The 21,897-nt window shown below is 35.3% G+C and overlaps 2 protein-coding genes and 2 long non-coding RNA genes across 11 annotated transcripts; 2 read left to right on the forward strand and 2 right to left on the reverse strand.

Annotated features, from left to right (window-relative positions):
• Nucleotides 1-71: 71 nt before the first annotated feature.
• On the reverse strand, nucleotides 72-596 carry LOC122538514. Its single transcript, XR_006308861.1, has 2 exons — nucleotides 466-596; nucleotides 72-357 (listed from the first exon to the last, which is right to left on the reverse strand). It is a non-coding gene; the product is annotated as an uncharacterized LOC122538514 (long non-coding RNA).
• On the forward strand, nucleotides 218-5,389 carry LOC122538511 (endoplasmic reticulum transmembrane helix translocase). Its single transcript, XM_043672665.1, has 18 exons — nucleotides 218-484; nucleotides 660-925; nucleotides 1,004-1,232; nucleotides 1,300-1,453; nucleotides 1,528-1,677; nucleotides 1,745-1,927; nucleotides 1,997-2,134; nucleotides 2,215-2,335; nucleotides 2,408-2,562; nucleotides 2,638-2,813; nucleotides 2,886-3,125; nucleotides 3,205-3,420; nucleotides 3,484-3,673; nucleotides 3,762-4,007; nucleotides 4,088-4,424; nucleotides 4,503-4,671; nucleotides 4,754-4,897; nucleotides 4,985-5,389. The coding sequence occupies exons 1-18, from the start codon at nucleotides 218-220 to the stop codon at nucleotides 5,090-5,092; spliced, it is 3,489 nt and encodes a 1,162-aa protein (XP_043528600.1). The 3' UTR covers nucleotides 5,093-5,389.
• Nucleotides 5,390-7,373: 1,984 nt separating this feature from the next.
• Nucleotides 7,374-14,681, forward strand: LOC122538512 (sodium-coupled monocarboxylate transporter 1-like). 8 transcript variants are annotated; one of them, XM_043672671.1, is made up of 16 exons: nucleotides 7,374-7,443; nucleotides 9,412-9,508; nucleotides 9,713-9,915; nucleotides 10,031-10,190; nucleotides 10,270-10,335; nucleotides 10,597-10,648; nucleotides 10,721-10,788; nucleotides 12,292-12,443; nucleotides 12,520-12,660; nucleotides 12,799-13,023; nucleotides 13,109-13,292; nucleotides 13,373-13,459; nucleotides 13,578-13,747; nucleotides 13,931-14,089; nucleotides 14,160-14,271; nucleotides 14,337-14,681. In XM_043672671.1, the coding sequence occupies exons 3-16, from the start codon at nucleotides 9,728-9,730 to the stop codon at nucleotides 14,370-14,372; spliced, it is 1,800 nt and encodes a 599-aa protein (XP_043528606.1). In that variant the 5' UTR covers nucleotides 7,374-7,443; nucleotides 9,412-9,508; nucleotides 9,713-9,727; the 3' UTR covers nucleotides 14,373-14,681. The 8 variants fall into 8 exon arrangements, with proteins under 8 accessions (XP_043528606.1, XP_043528602.1, XP_043528608.1 ...); XM_043672667.1 differs by lacking the exon at nucleotides 9,412-9,508 and adding an exon at nucleotides 8,221-8,386 and having other exon boundaries at nucleotides 7,391-7,443; XM_043672666.1 differs by lacking the exon at nucleotides 9,412-9,508 and adding an exon at nucleotides 8,221-8,386 and having other exon boundaries at nucleotides 7,402-7,679.
• LOC122538515 lies at nucleotides 13,273-19,560 on the reverse strand. The gene is made up of 3 exons (XR_006308862.1): nucleotides 19,425-19,560; nucleotides 17,856-18,042; nucleotides 13,273-13,333 (listed from the first exon to the last, which is right to left on the reverse strand). It is a non-coding gene; the product is annotated as an uncharacterized LOC122538515 (long non-coding RNA).
• Nucleotides 19,561-21,897: the final 2,337 nt, after the last annotated feature.

Raw genomic sequence — 21,897 nt, forward strand, 5'->3', positions numbered from 1 at the left:
TCATAAATTAGTATACATTATACATATAGAAGATCGAGGAAAGGTACGAAAGGGGTAAACATAATTCGACATACTTTTCGTATGGTTCAGTTGTTATGTATACATTTTACTGCGCGAGTCTGTTCTGTTTGTGCCGTTGAATTTGATGTGAAAGGAACCCGAACCTCTCGATGCTAAAGACCATACGCTCCTGTTACGGCATAGCGTAATCATAGCCATGGCGACTACTGCTTCGTCGCGGGTAGACGAACTCGTACAAACTGTTACCCTTCACAATCCTCGAAAATTGCTATTCACGGGCTACGTTTTACCCTCTGTGATACTACACGCTGTGTGGATTTATAGTTGGATTTTTGTCTACGGAATTGACGAATATTATGATGCGGGTTTAGTGGGTATCGCAGCTATTGGTGTATTACAAATTTTCATATGTTTATGTTGCCAGTGGTCAGTGCATATACATACTTTTCTTAATTGTAGCTCGGTGAGTTGACAATCGTTTACCGTAAGAACTAATTAAATAAATTGCACGTGTGAGCTATGTTGTTCAATATGTTCCGTTAACGTGGCAGCCATTCAAACCGGCCTTCTGTTCGTTTCACATGGCCGATTGGCGGGAAATTTTAAATTGAAATAGTTGAATGTTGAAACTTTTCCAGGCAAAAAATCCATATAAAGCGAAAATAGCGAAAGTAGTTCCTACTCCCAACAATGGAAGTTCAGAACTTGTTAAACTACATCATTCTGAACAGCAAGAACCGTGGTTCATATTTCAAAAAACTAAGTATCATTGGAATTCGCATAAAAAAAGTTTTGAAGGCCTTCAGTTTCCAATTAATCATTCTGTTAAGCATTATTGCGAATGGAGAGGATATTTAGATGAAAAAGATATTGCAGCAGCAGAGGAGAAATATGACAAGAATAAGTAAGCGTATCTTTTTGTTTGTACTATTAAATGATTGCGTAAACGATTTTTTATATCATTTTTACCACTTTTACACAGGCTGGATATGGTGGTGCCAGAATTTAGAGAACTATTCAAAGAAAGAGCAATTGCACCATTTTTTGTTTTTCAATTATTTTGTGTAGCATTATGGTGTTTTGATAAATATTGGTATTACAGTATCTTCACATTGATTATGCTTATTATGTTTGAGTGTACGCTTGTACAGCAACAACTTCGAAATATGGCTGAAATTAGAAAAATGGGAAATAAGCCATATACCATAATGGTTAGTAAACGTTAGAAATGTATAAAGTATATTTTAAATATTTTCAATGAAACTGCTTTTATTGAAGGTCTATAGGAACAGGCGGTGGCATTCCATGTTTACTGACCAACTAGTTCCTGGTGATATTGTATCTATAACAAGATCTCAAAATGATAATCTAGTGCCATGCGATATGTTGCTTTTAAGAGGACCTTGTGTTGTTGATGAGAGTATGCTAACAGGTAAGTAATTGTGAAGAATGTTAATTTGTTATTAATATATTACGGTTTTATATTGATCAATTATGAATGAATAGGAGAATCAGTTCCACAAATGAAAGAGCCCATAGAAGAAATTGATGGAAATAGACAATTAGACATAGAAACTGATAAGCTTCATATACTTTTTGGAGGCACAAAAGTTGTGCAACATACTCCACCAAGTAAAAGTGTATCTGGCCTTAAAGGTATCTAAATAGTAAATAATTTATCATATATATACATGTTCACATTTATATATGTTAAAAATTCTAGCTACTGACAATGGCTGTGTGGCCTATGTTTTGCGTACTGGATTTTCAACATCACAGGGAAAACTTCTGAGAACAATATTATTTGGAGTCAAACGTGTTACTGCTAACAATTTGGAAACATTTGGTTTTATTTTGTTTTTGCTAATTTTTGCAATTGCTGCAGCATCATATGTATGGATTAAAGGTATATAATACACCAAAAAGAATATTGGAAATTACACCCTTACGCTATTAATAATTTATTAATATATAGGAAGTGAGGATCCTACAAGAAATAGGTATAAATTGTTCTTGGAATGTACACTTATTCTCACATCAGTTGTTCCTCCAGAATTGCCTATTGAGTTATCATTAGCCGTTAATACTTCATTGTTGGCCTTATCAAAATTAGGTATTTGCAAAATATATGAAGATAATTATAACAAACGGTTATATGTTTTTTAGTATAGTAATTTTATAATTTTTATATAGGTGTATTTTGCACTGAGCCTTTCAGAATTCCATTTGCTGGAAAAGTTGAAATATGTTGCTTTGATAAAACTGGTACTTTAACTAGTGATAATTTAGTCGTCGAAGGTATAGCGGGGATTGAGTAAGAATCAAATAATTTTCGAAATACATTCAAACATCGATATTTACATTAAGAAAGTGTTCATCATTTTAGAGGTAAACCGGATGTTATTCAGCTTTCTGATGCACCTATAGAAAGTATTCAAGTACTCGCAACGTGCCATTCTCTTGTGCAATTAGATGATGGTATTGTTGGAGATCCTCTCGAGAAAGCTACGTTAAAAGCTATTAAATGGAATCTCACGAAAAGTACGCTTTTATTTATTGCTATTATACTTCATAGAATTTTTTCAACGATATTCTAACAATTTTAATTTATTTAAGCTGATTCTATGATACCTAAAAAAGGACAATCACCAGTCTTAAAAATCGTACAAAGACATCACTTTTCTTCCGCGTTAAAACGAATGTCAGTCGTAGCAGGATATACGATGCCAGGATCATCAGAAATCAATTACATGACCACCGTAAAAGGTGCTCCTGAAATTATTAAGAATATGGTGTGTAGTAAATTTCGAGTGATTTATTTCGCTCTTACAGTGGATTATAAATGTTTTAATTTTTTTTTCCAGTTATCATCTATTCCAGACAATTATGATTCGACGTATTTGTCACTTTCACGACGAGGAGCTAGAGTATTAGCTTTAGGCTATCGAAAACTTTCTGGACCTTTATCTTCGCAGGATTTAAGAGAACTGACGCGAGAAGACTTAGAAAAGAATCTTAATTTTGCTGGATTTGTAATCATAAGTTGCCCACTTAAACCTGATTCTAAAACTGTTATTAAAGAGATAGTGAATGCTTCACATTCGGTAATTCTGTCAACAATTCAATTTTATCTTTAATTAATCCGTTTATAAATTATACAGCAGCTTTATGTTGTGTTTACAGGTTGTTATGATTACTGGTGATAATCCTTTGACAGCATGTCATGTTAGCCGTGAATTGCATTTTACGAAAAAACCAGTTACGCTTATATTGACTGCAACTGATGGAGAGTGGATGTGGGAAAGTGTGGATAGAAAAATAATCTTTCCTTTGGAAATGAAAAATATTTCTCGAAATAAAGAAATATGGCGAGAATACGCTCTTTGCTTAACGGGAGAAGTAAGTTCCATAAAGATCTTAAATATATGTCAATATTCAGTGCATTTATAACATAATTTTTAGGGTTTAGCATATTTAAAAGATAACGAAAGAGAGCTACTTCGTAAATTGTTACCACATATTGTAATCTTTGCAAGATGCGAACCGAAACAGAAAGAATTTATAATTGTTTCGTTGCAAAATTTAGGATACACAACTCTCATGTGTGGAGATGGTACTAATGATGTTGGTGCTTTAAAACATGCTCAAGTGGGTTAGTATAAAATTATCAAATGTCATAGAAAATAAAAAATTACATAAATGTTACATAAAATAAATATGTTAATTTTTAACTCATTCAGGTGTCGCTATTTTATCGAGTTTACCTGAAAGAACATCTACTGAAAAACAAGGTAATGTGAAAAATGAACACATTTCAAATTCAGCAGTAACAAATGGCCCAAGAAATAATCCAAGAGTTTCTGCTAATACTAGAGCAAGAATACAAAAATTATTGGAAGAGCTTGAAGAACAGTCTGTTATAGTTAAGTTGGGAGATGCTTCAATTGCTGCACCTTTTACTAGTAAAATGTCATCAATTCAATGTAGTAGGTTTTTTTTTTTTATATGATTTATAACAGTTCCAACATAATAATATATTAATATTATATTATTTATTTCATTATAGTATGCCATGTTATTAAACAAGGACGATGCACTTTGGTTACTACCTTGCAGATGTTCAAAATTTTAGCACTTAATGCATTAGGACTTGCATACAGCCAATCTGTCCTTTATTTAGATGGAATAAAGTTCAGTGATGCACAAGCTACATTACAAGGTGTTCTTCTCGCTACTTGTTTCTTGTTCATATCAAGATCAAAACCATTAAAAACATTGTCTAAACAGAGGCCACTTCCAAATATTTTCAACTTGTATACAATTGCTACCGTACTACTTCAATTTGCAGTGCATTTTATCTCTCTTGTATATTTAGTTAAGGAAGCCACTTTACTATCCCCAAAGTAAGTAAAACAATCAAAAAGATTATGCATACATTGATATTTGAATAAGAAATATTAATTTCCTTTCTATTTATTCAGGAGTAAGAAATTAGCATCTATATTAGCTCCAAGTAATTTATCTAATGACAGTATGGCTTTGAATACGAATTTTATTGACGAAGAACCTTTTGAACCAAATCTATTAAACAGTACAGTTTATATTATTGCCATGGCGATACAAATTTCTACGTTTGCAATTAATTATCGGGTAAACTATTCTTAAACGAAGTATTTATTAATAAAGACTTTTTATGTATTTCACTTTAATTAAACATAATTCTGTTATATAGGGTCATCCATACATGGAAAGTTTATTACAGAATAAATCATTATTATATAGTCTTATAGGCAATGCTGCTGTTATATTGGGATTAGCATGTGGATTTTTACCTGAGTTAGCAGAACAATTTGAAATTGTGGATTTTCCAAGCGATGTAAGTGAATGCATTAATGCAAATTAAATGTTCTTCATATTTGTATATATCTTATATAATAATTTTTTAAATATTTTCTATTTTTAGTTCCGCAATATTTTAGTTCAAGTATTAATAGCAGACTTTGTCCTTGCATACATAGTTGATAGAGTCTGTTTATGGCTTTTTGGAGAAGGAAGACATCAAAAGCTGTGATTAGTACACAATTTCTATATTTTACTTTTAGCTCCAAAAGTGCGAAAAATTAAATATATAAGTTTATTTTCTTGTTTCACAAAGAATAAGTTTTAATTAATTATTTAATATAATTCTCACATTTTATAAATTTATTATGATTCATGCGTTAAATACAATGCTTTTAAAAGACTGACCAATATATAATTGAGAAGTCATTAACATTCACATTAAAATTAATCAATTAATTAATTTAAAATTAATTAATTTAAATTAATTATTGCTCCTTAAAAGATTTAGGAACAATTCTTTGTGAAACAAGAAAAAATTTGAGAAAAATTGAGATATATGCAGGATATTCTACGCAAAGTGACGCACAGTTTTCCAATTATTTACGGCCTCATAAAAGGAAGTTTTGAACAGAAATTTATCAGTATCGAGTGTACAGAAATAGTGATTAGAATTTTAAAAACAATTTATTTTCATGGTAAAATCGAGGTCAGATTAGATACTTTATCCATTGTATTGTAGGAGGTACTAAGATAAAATTCACACAGCATATAATTATATATATTTATTAACACAGTTTAAGTAACTATTTATATATTTGTATACGCGATAATGATAAATTCTTTTTTGTTAGATAATCGCAAATGACTGAAAAGCCATGCGTCGCGTTACATGGAAAATTCTATATATATATATGTACGTTTATGAGTATGTGGTACGTATGTTTTAATGAATGTGTTATTATATAATGTGAAATAGTAAAAAGAGCATGCAATATGAGTGTACAAATGATAAGTAAATAATACATAATGTCATAGTTATTACATACACCATGTTTAAAAACAATTTAAGTGTACCTTGAGAACCTGATGTATGAAAATTGATAAAACAATCTTCTCTGTTGTGTCACAACCAAAAAATTGATTTTGAATATTGTATACAAAAAAATTAGAAGTTCGAAAATTATAGTAAAATCTTATATGTAAAATGTTATAACTAGACTGCCAATCTTTATGCAATCACAGTTTCATGAATATAATTAAAACAATGATATCTATAAAATTGTTTTCGTTAAATTATAACAAGCATTCTATTCCGATATTTTATAGTTTTTTTTATTGTATATATTTTCTGCATCTTTGTACCTTTGAATTTTTCATAAATACATAAAGATCCGCAGTCTAATTATAATTGTTTGTTAGAGATTATTCTATTTTAGCAAAAACTATTATGTTGTAACTTTTCAATTTTGTATAATTAACATATCCATTTTCAACTAGTTTTTTTTCACTAACATCACAAAATATACATATGATTTATCAATGTTTAAATTAATGTAACAGTAAATGTAATTTATGTTATACTTAAATTTCTAGATCATATGTTTTGTTCACTTTTATATTATTTTCATGTATGTACAATAGAATCAAATTTAGAGTGATTACGAATAGAAAGTATAAAATTTTAATTGCAACATTCCAATTCTGTTCCAGTCTTATATTTAGGAATATAAATAGAACATAAATAAATGAAAATATATATGACTCTTTTCATTAAAAGTATTTGCGTTCCTATTTGATCGACAAATAATAATGTATGGACACCAAAGTATTAGGCGTGTTTAATAAAAGCGTATACCTTTGTTAATACTGCCACTCTTACAACAATTAACAACAAAATAGATCTTATGTTATAGAAAATATTCAAAATTCAACACGGTGTTGTATCTACCGAATTATGCATGATGCAAATTTTCACAGCATCATATTTTTAGATCGAAAGTCCTAAGTGAAAGCTGATTGTATATTGTTGCCTTATAAACGTTTGTAATTATCTATAATGATTATGATAAAGTAATTTGTTGTAAACATCAATTTCTTTTTTTAATTTTAATTTCCTTAAATCGTCTTAATTAAATTTATACATGTGTATATCCTATATCGTCAACCAATGATGAGCAGAAACATGTAGAAGCACCATGCGCATCAATTGAGAGAAAAAAGCAACAGGTACTTATGAATAACTTAAATTATATCTATCAAGGAAACAACTTGTTCATCCACATCCATGATTAAAATATGTATTATTATTTCAATTTCAAATTTAGTTACAATTATACTTGAAATAATAAAGATACATGACTAACAATAATTCGAATATTTTCACCGTTTTTAATAATCTTTTATTGATATAACGGACAATAGAATAAATTATACGTTTAAAATGTTGCCTATTATTTAGAAAAAGAGTTGGACGAATTAGGTCTAGATCAAGGAAACCGGTTATTCCGTGTCGAGTCTCGTCTCGAACTTCACAACAGTTGGTCTTTGATCACGGTAGACGATTGTTCGTTACGTTATTCTGTACGTTTAACTGCATTTGTTTGTATTTGTTTCTTTTTTTTTTTTTTTTTAATATTTCGATCGTGTGAATGTATTTGTTTGCGTTTAGGAATGGGAATATTCATATGAACACCACAGATCGCGTAGTCATAATTTCTCATAATTTTCGCGGTCTTGTTTAACGTTCTATATCGTTACTTGCGTGAAAGGAATGCGCTCAATTTCTTGATCGTAGTTTTCAAATTTTATTTTGATATGTGAGTTAAGAATAGATAAATCGGAATAAATATTTTTGTGTTGCTTTTTTTGTGCGACGATTTACTCATGGTCTATTAATTATTAATGTCATTTCAATTTCTACTATATTTAAATTGACAGTTTATATATATTCTGAATATTTAAAAGTATTATTTTTGGATGTTATGTTAATTTTATGTGCTGTTGTACGCTGAATTTTCATATTAATATAATCAAATTTCATTCAGTAGTCATCAATTTCAATAACTGCTTTGTATTTCAAACTTCATCCTTTTGTTGGATGTCGAATTAGTTGTACTGTTTCACGTATATTTTACTAAAATTGTATAAAATAAATGAGAACGATCAATTGGTTTCTCTCTAATCAATTTTGCTCTCTAGAAATACATTATTTCGAAAAAAGTATCTCTTGAATAACGAACCAAGAGAAAGACAGAAGATAGGGATCAATGTAGGTGAAAAAAAAAGAGTTTACGTCAAAATTGATTAATTTAAATAAGTTATTTGTTTTCTCTTACCGCTCACTGACCAACATCAAAGTGTTTACGTCAGAAACATATGTAGTTAACTTTTCCTGTGAACGTGATGTGTTCGTAGTACGTAGTGAATGTGCAGAAGATAGAAATTTAGTCGTGTAAAACGGATGCCAGTGAACCACAAATTGCTACTAAATATACACAAAACTATTTATAAAGTTGATTATGCAGTAAATATTTATCAACAATCGGTCTCATCCATCTTCATCGTCTACTTAGTCGTTCATTCAGTCGGTAATATCATTTAATCAGTCTTCACATACATATTGCTGTTTTAAACTAACAAAGTTGTACACATACATAGTAACAGGAAAAGCAATTATAAATCAAAATGCCATATGCAATCGAATATTTTTCCACTAGCACAATTCACAGTAAATCAATGCAATGAAAAAAGATGGGGCATGAGTTTTAAACACATTATGTAAAAAAAAAATTTTGTCGATGTAATTGTTAATGTGATCGAGGACGATGTCATCACCATGGAATAAAACTTACGAAACATATAGATTTTCGTCTCGAAAAAGATACACAAACTTACATTGTTGAGATATACGTTTATAGTGTATACGTTAGCTCATATTTGCTATATATTATTATTATTCGCATTCCTGAAATGGTGTTTCATGATTTTTCATTTTGTTCACCAATGATCTACTAACCCATGACTATTTGTATTACCCGATAATATGATACACAGTCTACTTTCTCGAATTGAAATTGATTTCTGTATAGTTCTGACATCTGTCGCTAATTAGAGGGTACTAATACGGAGAGCGCCAAATTCAAATGATATTCCACAATTGTCAAACATCTTAGTAAATGTAATTACAATAATTTCATAAATGTTTTTATCGAATGAAGATCATTTTCGTGTTATATCGAGATTCTGTTATTGCTTCAATTTTCAGTCGATAAAAAAATATATTTAAGAATATATCAATAGAAAATTGATTCGTTTATTGATCGAACAAAAACATGGAAAACCGAGTGGTTTGCTGTGCTCAGAAAGTGCAATGTTTAGCAAGTTAACAAGCTTTATTGAAACACAGCTGCGAGGCGCATTAAGGTCACGTGTCAATTACCAATTAGGGAAAATATACGCACTACATATATACTAGTATAGGAATTCCATAAACTCATTGTGAACTAATGGATCTCTTTATGTTTGCTACATCAGTTTTTTTTTTTCAAGACCACGTTATACGTATTTGGCTCCATTCTGATAACAATCGTTCAGTATCTCTTCAGAACTTCAACAAAAGACACAACTTATTTAGATTTACTACTAGGTAAGTAAAAATGAAATTTTTGTGTTTTTGTTCGGATATTGTATAGAAATGGCGGGAACTAAATCCCCGTCAAAGATTCATTATGCATACGATTATAATATGATAATGGCAAGAACCATTAAGCTTTCATACGTGACTTCCATTACGGTTATTATCAGTGTTATCAAGTAAATCTGGCTTCATAAATCAGGTTTTCGTTTCCAGCTTCCCAGAGCCAGAATGCTAGAAACAGAGGAGAGAGGATACTTTCATTGGGCAGATTGGCTGGTGTTCGCGCTGATGCTCGGTGTATCTGCCGCCGCAGGATTATGGCATTACAAGGGAACACAGAAGTCGAGCACGGAAGATTATCTCTTAGGAGGAAAGAGTATGGCCCTCTTTCCCGTGTCCGCTTCCCTCGTAGCCAGGTAGTCCCATTTCTCTTTCGAATCTTTTTAATTGCCAGTAAAGTAAATCATCAAAAATTTCACGCTTGATCTATAAAAACATAAGTATAGGAAAGAGAATTTTTATTTCTTCTAGCTTCATATCTGGCGTGACAATTCTCGGAACACCCGCAGAGATATACAATTTTGGAACTCAATATTGGATTACCATTATTTCGATATTCTTTTCGGGCCTGGTCGTGGCTCTTGTTTATGCACCGGTCTTCGTTTCACTTGGATTGAATTCCGTTTACGAGGTATATCAATTGCTGACTTAGGTGAATTCCTAACGAATGTGTTAATTCCTAACGAATGTGTTCATTATCTTTATTACAGTATTTAGAAATGAGATTTAATCGTGGCGTAAGAATCCTCATATCGGCGATCTTCGTCGTTGACGTGGTAAGTGATAATTTTAAACATGATTTATCTCAATAGATTTCACGCGATCTGAAATTTGACATGTACAATTGAAAAGTACATTTGAAACTTTGAAACATGGATTTGATCATTGATCTTAATTCAACGGAGGATTATTTGCAATCGAGTTACATTACGTTATGTTACGAAAGCACGAAACTTTAATTTGCTACTCTTTGAGAATAACTAATGGTACGGTCGATCCAACGTTTCATTAATAATATCGTTATAAACCAATTCTAGGTCCTTTACCAATCGATCGTGGTATACGTTCCAGCGTTAGCGCTAAATCAAGGTATTACATGCTCATATCATTTATAATAGAATATTAACCGAATATTACTAAAATCTTCTCGATTAATTACAGTCAGCGGCATTGATGTACATTTGATCGGGATCATTGTATGCCTTGTATGCGTGTTCTACACTGTTCTGGTAAGTTCACGTTTTGAAAATTCATTGTAATATGCCTAATCTACTAGTAAATCTACTGCGAATAAAACAAAATAATTCTTTACAAACAGAAGAATTTTTATCTTTGTCGCTTAAATAATTTTTCATTGAAGATGTATCGTGGACGATACTCGTTTATTTTAACTTTTTTTTGAAATTCAGTAACTCGTTCATCTCAGGAATTCGTATAAATATTAAACATGTAGAAACTGTGTGCGCTGTCACACAAAAATTCTTAGGTCACCTATCCGAAGTTAAAAATACTTAGGCAGCATGAGGCAAGGACACGTAGCTTCTACGAGCTATAAAACTTGCATACCTCCACGGTGTTCCGTAGGAATGTTTTTTACCACGTTTCTTTTCCCTCAATAATAGTTTCATGAAGCTTGATCCTCGCTTTGCTTCTAAATATATACGAAAAAACTAAATTGAACAGTTTAGTTTTAATCTGTTAAAGACAGTGTATCTTTAAAAGACGATTAACACATTTTTCTAGATATTTGTCTCTCGATAAATCTCTTAACAAAAGCTCGTGCAAAAAATAAGAAATACGTTATAAATATCTGGCGAATTTTACTAAAATGCAAGAATGTAATAACGTAATTTAGTAGACACGCATCGGAGTTTGAAATCGTTGGACGTATTAATTAGGAGGACGTGATCGCGTTGAATGATCGTGACGAAGCGGATTCATCGTGGACCCTCGAGGAGTTAACAAGACGTATCACGGTGACGAAACACACGTAAAACGAGCGTAAGGCAGACAGAAATCGAGTCTCGATCCGATGGTTCTAGGTAGAGCTAATTTTCCAAGGACGCTGGTTCGGCGAATTCTCTCAGGGATAGCTGAAGTTCCTCGGACGGGAGGATGCTGGTAGCTGGTAGGAAACAATTTTCGGTGGACAATGCCGCGAAGAATCTCTCACGCGGACCCGGCTACTGGAAATGTTTATGGACGGAAACTGAAAGCTCGACAATGGCCCGGCGGAAACAATGGCGCGGAGCACGTCGAGTGCTCGTTCCCCGTGGTAGCAGATCACAAAGCCAGCGCCGAAGTGATTAATCGCATGCTCGCGCGCGCTTGTAATTATTCAAGCAATTTGTTGTAGCCCGCGAATTAATGAAAATTTATCGCGGTCCGGTGACTCTTTGGAAATTTGTTTATTACCGCCGTGGCCGCTTTCGTACGTTTATAAGCTTGTCCTTCGCTTAACGATCACGTCTACTAAAACTGCGGTCCGCTTTTTCACTCGGGTCTCTCAAGAAGTGTAAGTAAAGTTTGATGGTTCTCGTTGTTGCGGCAGAGAAACTTTGTGCAATGATGCTTCACAGGCTGTACGAGGCATACGCTATTTTTTTGTAGCTTTAAGTGTAACGATAGATGATGAGACGGAATTCAATGAAAGGGTAGTTAGTCACGATTGTTCGTGGCTATCGATAGATACGTAGATGAAAGGTGGGTTAATTGGAGAATGTGATTACCAGGGTGGTATCAGGGCAGTAGTTTGGACGGACGCGCTTCAGGTCGGAGTCATGGTTGCTGCTGTGCTGACTGTTAGTATACTGGGCACTTACCATATTGGCGCCGCTGAAATATGGAAGGCGTCATTGGATACCAACCGAATTGAATTCTTAAAGTAAGAAGTATTTAACGTTACGGTGAAATAAATTTGCGAGCCCATCCTTTCATGAGGATTTCTTTTCTTTTCACAGTTTCGATCCATCTCCTTATATAAGACACACAGTATGGACTGTGTTGATTGGTTCGTGGCTTTATAGCACCGCTTACATTGCCGTGAATCAAACTATGGTACAACGGTATAGATTATTGAAAGATCTGAAAACATCCAAACTGTAAGTGAGTACACCACAAATTATTCGTATTTTAGGAATAAAATTATTTAATACGTTATTTATATATCATTGTATATTGCGTATAAATAATAATTGTAATATTATTATAATTGCAATAAATAATATATATGATTTCAGGTCATTAGCGATATTTACTATCAGTATTATGTTATTTATTTCATTGTGCTGCTGGTGCGGTCTCGTTCTCGTAGCTTGGTGGTCTCCACCTAAGTGCGATCCTAGAGCTATTGGTTTGATCACTGCTGATGATCAATTATTACCTGCTTTCGTAATGGAAATTGCAAATCATTTACCTGGAATACCAGGCCTTTTTATTTCTGGAATTTTTGGAGCAGCTCTTAGGTATACATTCACCATGAATTTATCTTTAAATTTGAATTTATCTGTAAATTGTAACTTCTGTTGGTTACATTTCATTTTCTTTTAGTACCCTTTCTGTAGGCTTTAATTCAACGGCCGTAGTAATTTTGGAAGATTTCGTGAAGGGTTGGTGCGGCATGAAACCAACCGACCGATGTTCCACCATTTTTGTAAAGTGTGTGATTGTCTTGCTTGGTTCTATAGCTCTGGGTTTACTCTTTTTGGTTGAGAAATTAGGAGGAGTTTTAGCTGTGAATATTTCCTTCAGTTATTTTCTTCACACACGATGTACCTTGAAATAAAAATTCATTGCTTTTTTATTTCATTGCAGATAACCGGAAGTTTAGCAGCTATTGCTGCAGGTACTTCTTTCGGAGTGTTCACGCTAGGTATATTCTTCCCGTGGACAAATTCTAAGGTGAATGATTACTTGCATGTTCAAATTTGACATAAATGCATAAAAACCAGTAGCATGTTCATCAGCATCACAATTGAGTAAGTATAAAAATTTCAACATTTCTTGTTCTGCTGATTAGGGCGCGTTTATAGGTGCTATCGTAGGATTCGTTATTGCTGGTTGGGCGAGTTTAGGTGCAAATTGGTCTATCGGTGCCGGGTTGCTAGTCCCTAAGAAACTTCCAGTGCCCCTTTCTCATTGCGCGGGCAATATCTCCGAAAGTTTCCTGAAGCAGTTTGATCATCCGAAGTAAGTCAACCTTAGCCTAGGCTGTAATTATTGTCTTTCATAATCAATTAAATTCTGAGTGGTCATTGCATTGCCATTTAAAGATCAAGGTTTCGCAATCAGAGTTAAATTGTTCTGTCATTATATCTACTTGAAATTGAAAACGAGTTTTTCTTATCCTTGAATGGAATTCTCTTTTTTCAGCGAAGACGAAGTATTTCCTTTGTATCGATTATCGTACCATTGGTTCACCGGTTTAGGCACATTAATTGTCATCGTTGTGGGTAATCTTATCAGTTGGTGGACCGGCCCTACAAATCCTTCTTCTATCGATAAAAAACTGCTCTCACCGCTAATTCATTCGCAAGTTAAAAATATTATTTGTTTACTACGCGTTTGTCATAAAATTTTTACAAACTTTTGTACTTTTTAGATTGTTGCCGAAACCTAAACACGAGAATGTTGTTCCTACTGAAAGTAGCGCTGGTACTAGCGATTTAGCGACAACAGCAAGTCTCTTATTGTACGATTTAAGAAAGAAAAGGGTAAATATCAAAAGATAAATACTAAAAATATTCTCTGTTTAAACATGTTTCTGTTTTCATTACAGGGAAATCAAAATTTTTCTAATGGCGTCATAACATAGTTCAAACGTCAGATTCCAATAGTTTATTAGACGTCAACAAACTGAAACTAAACTACTACCGTTGGAAACATCGATAGTACCGAAAACAAAATTTTCAGACCGAGCAAACGTGAAGTTTAATTCTCTTCCAATATTCATTTAGGTTTAAACATCATTGTAGACAATAATGTTCGTTACAAGTCGTAGATCGACTCAATCCCACAAAGAGAAGTTTATTTTGAGATGCAGTTACTAGAGACATTTATGAATTGTTTTATAACTCTTAGAATTTATATATTTAGAATAAATTTTTCAATTTTATGAACCGTATGTTTCATGCGTATCTTTGAAACTTATTTACTCTTTAGTCAATTTTGTAGGAGATCATTTTGCAGAAAATCACACCGTAAGTGTCACTGTTTCAATCATTGCAATTATCTCTATTAAATGATCATCCAGGATGACACAAAGTCAGTCGATAAACGTGGCAAGCTGCGTAAGAGAATCGGGGATGCGGAGAAGGATGAATTTTGCCAGCAGGTCCGGTTGCTCCTCACACCGAGTTCTCTAACTGAGTTTGTTCGGTTTTCAAGCTTTGGTGATTCCCGACGGTGTCCGTCGTGCGGAAGGTGAGTGAGTCGATGGAGGAACGGAGACGAAGGAGCAGAGAGAAGGACAGAGAGGGTAAACCAAGGGGAGTTAAGGCCCCAGGATATTAGCCGGCTTGTTAAGGGAAAGCCAACGCCGTCAAACGTCCTTATTAAGGCCACGCAAATAGCTGCTACGCTTCTCCATGCTTATCTCTTGACTCGGCTTCCTGGAAATTCAATTTTCGCCTGGTTGAAATGCGCCCGGTCAAAAGCGGCGTCCTTCTCCAATTCGATATTGTCGATCATCAAGATCGATATTCGCCGTGTTGTTACGCTTGTGTTTTGCGATTGGTCGCTCTTGTTTGAATACTTGGACAGAATGACCGGTGATTCGAAATGGATTCGTTGGAAAAAGAAACGTCAGAGAGGAAACATTTTCATAAGAGAATTTTGTTATCTGAATGTTATTGCTTTGAATCGTTTCAATGCTTGGCTAATTAAAAACACAAGTGAAGTAGAAATTTCTAAAAATTAGAAGACTCATTTAAATAATAGAAATGAGACAAGGTATAATCATTTCTTATTCTTTCATTTTGTTTACGTTGCACAAAGTTTATCAAGTAATAGAATTTCCGTGATTTAGTGTAAAATTGTTATCCCACGGAACTTACGAGTGGATCTCTTTCTATAAGGGAGTTGAAATCGTTCTCGTTCTCTTGTCTGGGCTGAGGCTTAACGATCCCGAGTGCGTTCTTTTTCTAGCGGTATCGCGGGACGAAGATGCGTGTTGAATGGGAGCGTAGCCGCGAATTGCGCACGGTGCATGCGAAGGTTTCATTAAGAGGAGCGTGCGACACGTAGCGTCGAAAAGAAAATTGCGAGTTGCGGGCCGCGTGCAGGGCTTTATTAAGCGCGCTTCATGCGCGATTTGCATTCGTCTGGGTCGCTGATAGATTTGAAATTCCCACGTAGAACGTGCCACGGTTATATAGGGTCGAGAATTCGAATCGGGACGAATACCCGGTGACGCCTAGTGGAACGTACCTACGTAACCACGCGTGATTGTGTAGACGAATGAAGCGAGTCGAACAGAGACCGAGAGTAAAGATAAGGTATGACGGACGAACGGATTGAAAGAGGAGAGAGAGTTGCCAGTGGTCCGAAAGGACAGAAAGAGAGAGAGAACAAAGATGAGAGAAAACATAGATTTGAGAAGGGAGAAGGGGAGAAAATGAAGCAGAACTGTATAAAGAAAAGAACGCGAAAATCAAGCGAGAGAGGAGCGGTAACGATGAAGTGAGAAAGAAAGCGCATATGGGAGCGAGGGGATCACGTTTCTAAGAGAAACAGCTAGAGGCGAGAGTGTATGAATTTGCAAAATAGAAAATGGATTAGACGAGATGCATGATTTAACGAATGAAAAGAACGTAGAAGGGAGTGCAGATAACGAAACGGAGGGTATCACCTTTGGAAGTGGAACATCTTTGATGAGAGTTGAATAGAGGGAGCGGGATAAAAGATGTCAAACGAGAGGCAAAACATTCGATTAGCAAGGCAAGATAGAAAAGAGGTAAGATTAGGACCCTGTACGTGTGGAGCGAGTATTAGGAAGGATAAAGCGAAGAAAATAGCAGATTACGTGTACGGCGAGAGAACCGGTGGTAAATTAGAGAGGGATACAGGACGTGTAGAAGAAACGTGCGGCAAGAAATATGTCGAATTCGAACGACGAATGAGGATGGAGTTTTCGCAGAGCAGGAGGGAAAATCGCCGAGTGAAGTCGGTGCAAACGAGACGCGAGTTGCGAGCAACGGAGAGGCGAAGTTTGGGGATGAACGAGACGCACGGGCACAGAGGGATGGCGGTGAATGAGGGTTGGACCGAGCGAGACACAGAGATCGGGCTAGCAGATAGAGACGGATAGAGAGAGGTCGTGGCGGTTTGAATGGGGCTAGTTTGAGATAGTTAGCGGGCCTTCAGAGGCACAATCGGCCGCGATTGGCGGGCCTACAATCACACGTCGCATTATATGTCCATCAGCGCAGCGGATCTTGCAAATACGTTAGCGCGTGAGCCAACGAGTTATCGTCCGCAAAAATCTTCAATTCAAACCGTCGTCGATGCGGATACGAGGTCTCTCGTGGTCAGACACGAAGGATTCTTAGAAACGTTGCAATTCACGTGGGATGTCGACGTGATTTTTCGACGTGATCTGTTAGAAAAAATATGGAACGTCAGAGCTGTGAAGAAATAAATTCAATGGTAATGGTACGATTTTACCGGATTGTCTTAGATTTTTGTTATCCCTGTGTACAGCCAAGTTGCAGACTTTCATTGCAAGGGAAGACAAATAGCAAGCGATATTAGGTGAAGGCGCATCTGCGAGGCAATACGCGATTAGACGCAGAAGCACCGGAGCAAATATTGTCTTTACTAATCTGCCGTTAGAGTCGCACTATCTTAGAATTACCATGGGATAGGATCGAATTCTTAGAGAGTTAATTGGGTCCTGGCTAGGGATTTCGCGCGAAGATTCTCCGGATGCAAAGACAAACGAGAATGGTCATAACCCTTAGTCTTGTTTACCCAAGGGTAGAGTTACATTCAAAGGATGTACTCTGGAACTGTTATCCGATGATAAACGGGGTAGCTACGCCTTCTATTAAAGCTTTTCTAAATAATTTATAACCCTGTATAATCTCTGACATTTGACGTGTATCAGATTACACATTGTAAAACAAAATAATTTCCAATTATTCGTGTCTGAAATTGAGAAAAAAATAGAAGTAACAAAATAGTATTGTCGAATACTGTTCTAGCCATCCTGTACATCTAGATGGCTGAACATCGGGGAAGCTCCAAAGGTCTTCAATATAAATAGGCATGATTATTCGAAACCTCAAATCAAACGTACCTGGAGAAACAGCAGCAGACGACTGACGGAATAACTAATTTATCAATTCTTCGCTTCGGTTGGCTTCGATACCTATATTTGCGAACGCGTGTAAACAGTTAAACCTCTGAACTCTCAAGGTACATATGTTGTCGCGTTGTATTTGGCTATGGAAGATTTCCAGAAAGCTCCGGGTTCCGATGTTAACCTGCGAAATTACATACACTTGCGTTTATTCGTTAAAATTATTTCGCAACGCGTTAATCTATGAATCAAGTTGTATCGTATAAGGGAAAAAGCTATAGATACTACATTTTTAAATGAGAATCAAAATTGTCAGGATTTAAGCGGCAGCAGCACGATCATTAATAGAAAAAAAAAAAACAAAAAAAAACAGAAAACAAGGGAGAGATAGGACGAATAATTAGTTGGGATTATTGTTATTTTTATACGCGCATGGATTAAAATTTCCATATTTTTGATAGAAAATATTTTTAATGCTTGAAAAAACAGAGTTTTAAGAAACACCACTCGAGGCATAAAAAGCGCAAAACAAGCGTGCACGGTGTAATGCGAAACGAGAGATGGGAAATCGGTTTATCCCAAAAAATGGGCAGCGCGCAGTAATGATGCCAATTAATCCAGATCGAGTAGCACCGTCATGGATTGTGGCGGGCTCGCGTTCCGAAATATTGTTCGCGATACGGCAAATCGTTAGAATAAAAATTTCGCGCGCAGACGTGACGTATTAGCCGGGCGAACGAGTCATAAAGGCGCATAATTACCAGTAGAACGTTCGATAAATTGTAACGAAGATAGAGTGATATACTCGTGAAAGGAACGTGTTTAAAGGGAGCCGTTTCGCTAATTGAAGAAAATTGCACACACGAAAAGGCTTTTAATTAAATTGACCGATTCAGCGAACGAGTTGTATTTATCTACCGTTTTATTGAAATTAAAAAGAATCGGTATTGTCGGGAGAGCCTATTAACAATTGTCAATGCTGCTTGTTATTTTTTTCTTCTTTCTTTTTTTTTTTTTTTTGGCGAATACGCGTGTGAAACGAATCGATCAAATTTCTTTGTCTCGTAATTCTTTAAAGGATTTAAAACTAGACGTCCGTTCTTTTTCAGTTACACGGCGACGTTTTTTTATATAAAATTCGTTTTTTTATATAAAGTTGCTTTTCGTAGTAATGGTTGCTGGCTTATTAAACCAGTTTTCATTTAACCTATCGAACAAATACGACGCGCGCGTTAAAAATTATAATCCCCCGGCGTATATTATTTTGCAGCGTTGCTCGTGCGAATTTTAAAAGGTCTCGATGCTCAATTCGAAATTTTTTAACACGTAACACGCGAACAGTGTTGAACGTGACTATTATTAATAGGGGTAGGAAAAAACCAATCGAATCGAGTGCGGTTGTAGCGGCGATTTTATCGTTCGTCAAGATGAAATTTATAACAGCCGTTGCGCTTAATTTGTTTCAAGTGATCGCGAACGGCATTCGAATATTTTTTTCCGCACGCGTAATGGCTCCATTTACGCCGTAGCCGTTTAGCAAGTTGCAACACACAATCCCTTATTTACTTATCATTTATATATGTTAGCGTGCACACATATCCGCAGGTCTCCCATTTCATTTCACTAACGATGATTGATGTTATTCGTTTATTAACGCACAATAATCCAATGATGAAAAGAGCTTTCCAATAAGGCACGTGAATTTATCTATTAACCGCTAATGACCTGAATCTATCTGCCAACCGCGAGAATCGAGCTAACGACGCCTGCCATCTATGTACGTTTCTATCCGGCAGTTATGTAACGTCGCGATTCAAAACGGCGGCAACCGCGGAGTCGGACGCGTATTTTCTCGTGTCGCAACGTTTAAATTATTCGGTTACAGTTTTCTTTGTACTCTTTCGAACAATTTGACGAAAACGTATTGATCGAAACGTAAAAGAATGTGGGATAAATGAGTGAAAAGTGTATATGGAGGGGAAACTCGACGATGGAGGGCAGGTTGGTTGCAGCTTAGGCAAGTGCCACTACAATTTTTCAATTTTGTAATTCATACAATTTATTTATATACTGATATGTATCTATTTTGCAATGTTATACATATTGATATTCGAATATATATTAGTTATCAAATTAATATATATTAACTGAGAAAGTGATTTGAATGAAATCGTCTAGCGCAATAAATAAATTTAAATTAATTTTGCTGTACAAAAAGCGGCTGAGGGTATTTATTATTATTAAAGAGGATACACGTTCTGACAAAAGTTGTCATTCTAACGAATAAAGTATCCAAAGACTGAAATAAAATACGTATACTCGTGAAAATCGTATATACGCATTTGTGACGTCATTTTCGTCAGAACGACAGTTTCTCAAAAGACGTATTCGCTGCACCGTAGTCTACGGAGCTACGCGAAGTACAGAGGGCGCTCTATTCAAATAGATATAATTCTCATATACGCATTTCAAATAATCGTTTACAATGTCATTCGAAATATAATTCATAAAAATCAATTGAAACGATAAACTAGATAATATTTTCTATGGTTATGGACATTGTTTCGAAAAAAATGTGCACCGTGCAATCAAAGAATCAGACAACCATGGTTAATGGTATCGATAAATGTTACACCGAACAGCCATTTTCTTTTTTTTTTTTTTTACATAAACCTGTTAACTATTTATTTGTCGGTTAAATATAATCCGTTCTCTGGACAGATTTGACATTTCCATCTTGTAAACGGTCGTTTTTATTGGCCGTATATATTGCCAATTTCAGGGTTAATTTATATATGATTTCGGTTTGAAACGTCCATTGTAAACAACCACAGGCGTAATTAGAACGGCTATGCGACTGAAAACGCGTGTTTTGTTGATATTTAATTTACGCTAGGTCGATCAAACGAACGCGTTATATCGATGCATTTTGACTTCATATTCCGGGTGAGAAGGAAACGCTTCGAACCTGAAATTCAATTGCGGGTTTTTCATTTCCAAGACAATTGACAAAACGATCATTTTATCGATTATCTTTCCAATTTATTTTATTTCATTTTTTTTTTTTTTAAATTCATATCTTTTCCTCTGAATTTGAATCCGTTTTATATACACAGATATAAAGTTCATTTCTATCACATTAGTGACAAAGATTTTTCATCGTATGTGTAAATGATCTGACAATTCGAGCTATAACCTAACGTGAGATATGAATGATTATCCTCTAAGAGAACTTACCTTCGAATCAAATTCTCCGATTGCTCGCACCTGTTTAATACGCGTATTTCAACAGGCCTTTCCTGCAATCGCAGTTGCAACATTATCATTTCCTACACTCGCTGGAAACTTTCACGTTTTCATTCGGCGTGCCAGTCCCCGAGCGTGCGGCTCAGTGATCGGCAAGACAGATCGTGGACGAGGCAATTAATCACAATAACGTCATAATTACTTAACGCGTGACGCAACAAACACTCGCACGTCGTTCGGCAAAGCGAGGAGCTGAACAAAAGGTTAAGCGGCTTGAAAAGGCGCGGCTAGATGATTTCGCGGTAATTTTTTCATACGTCCGCGAGTCCTCCGGGACATTCGGGGACAGAGAGGTTCGCGTCATATCGAGATTACGCGAGGAAACGCTGCCTATCGAGCATCCGCCAATCTCTGGCCGCGAGTTTCAATGAAGGCCCGCTGGGATCCCGCGACTTCGTGTCCGACGTAATGACGCTGAATATTTTTCCGTGGCATCCGAATTGTCCTAGGGTTTCACCGTGTCACCCTTTCAACAAGAAACATTCAGTTTCATCCGGCCACGGCCGGTTCGTTTTTTTTTTTTCTCTTTTTTTCTTTTCCTCTCTTTCCGTGACGCTCCTTTCACCGCTTTAAATACGCGTCGACGGTATTGCAATTTACCCTATGAATTTCCGCGATTGGTAAAGATGTTCGTTAATTTCGCGCGGTTCGTTTTTTGAGCACGTGAATCGGCACATTTAGTTTAGGCGCCGGGGAATATGGATTTGCAAATGAACGTTTGAAATTTACGGGA

The sequence above is a fragment of the Frieseomelitta varia genome, unplaced genomic scaffold, assembly GCF_011392965.1.
Source record: "Frieseomelitta varia isolate USP_RPSP 00005682 unplaced genomic scaffold, Fvar_1.2 scaffold_165, whole genome shotgun sequence".
Lineage (NCBI taxonomy): Eukaryota > Metazoa > Arthropoda > Insecta > Hymenoptera > Apidae > Frieseomelitta > Frieseomelitta varia.

Coding starts and splice junctions, on each gene's coding strand:
- LOC122538512 (XM_043672667.1), top strand. CDS start 8,324: ATGCCAGTGAACCACAAATTGCTACTAAATATACACAAAACTATTTAT. Junction 12,661..12,798: donor GATCTGAAAACATCCAAACT/GTAAGTGAGTAC, acceptor ATATGATTTCAG/GTCATTAGCGATATTTACTA. Junction 13,460..13,577: donor TCCCGTGGACAAATTCTAAG/GTGAATGATTAC, acceptor TCTGCTGATTAG/GGCGCGTTTATAGGTGCTAT.
- LOC122538511 (XM_043672665.1), top strand. CDS start 218: ATGGCGACTACTGCTTCGTCGCGGGTAGACGAACTCGTACAAACTGTT. Junction 1,678..1,744: donor AAGTGTATCTGGCCTTAAAG/GTATCTAAATAG, acceptor TAAAAATTCTAG/CTACTGACAATGGCTGTGTG. Junction 4,425..4,502: donor GCCACTTTACTATCCCCAAA/GTAAGTAAAACA, acceptor CTATTTATTCAG/GAGTAAGAAATTAGCATCTA.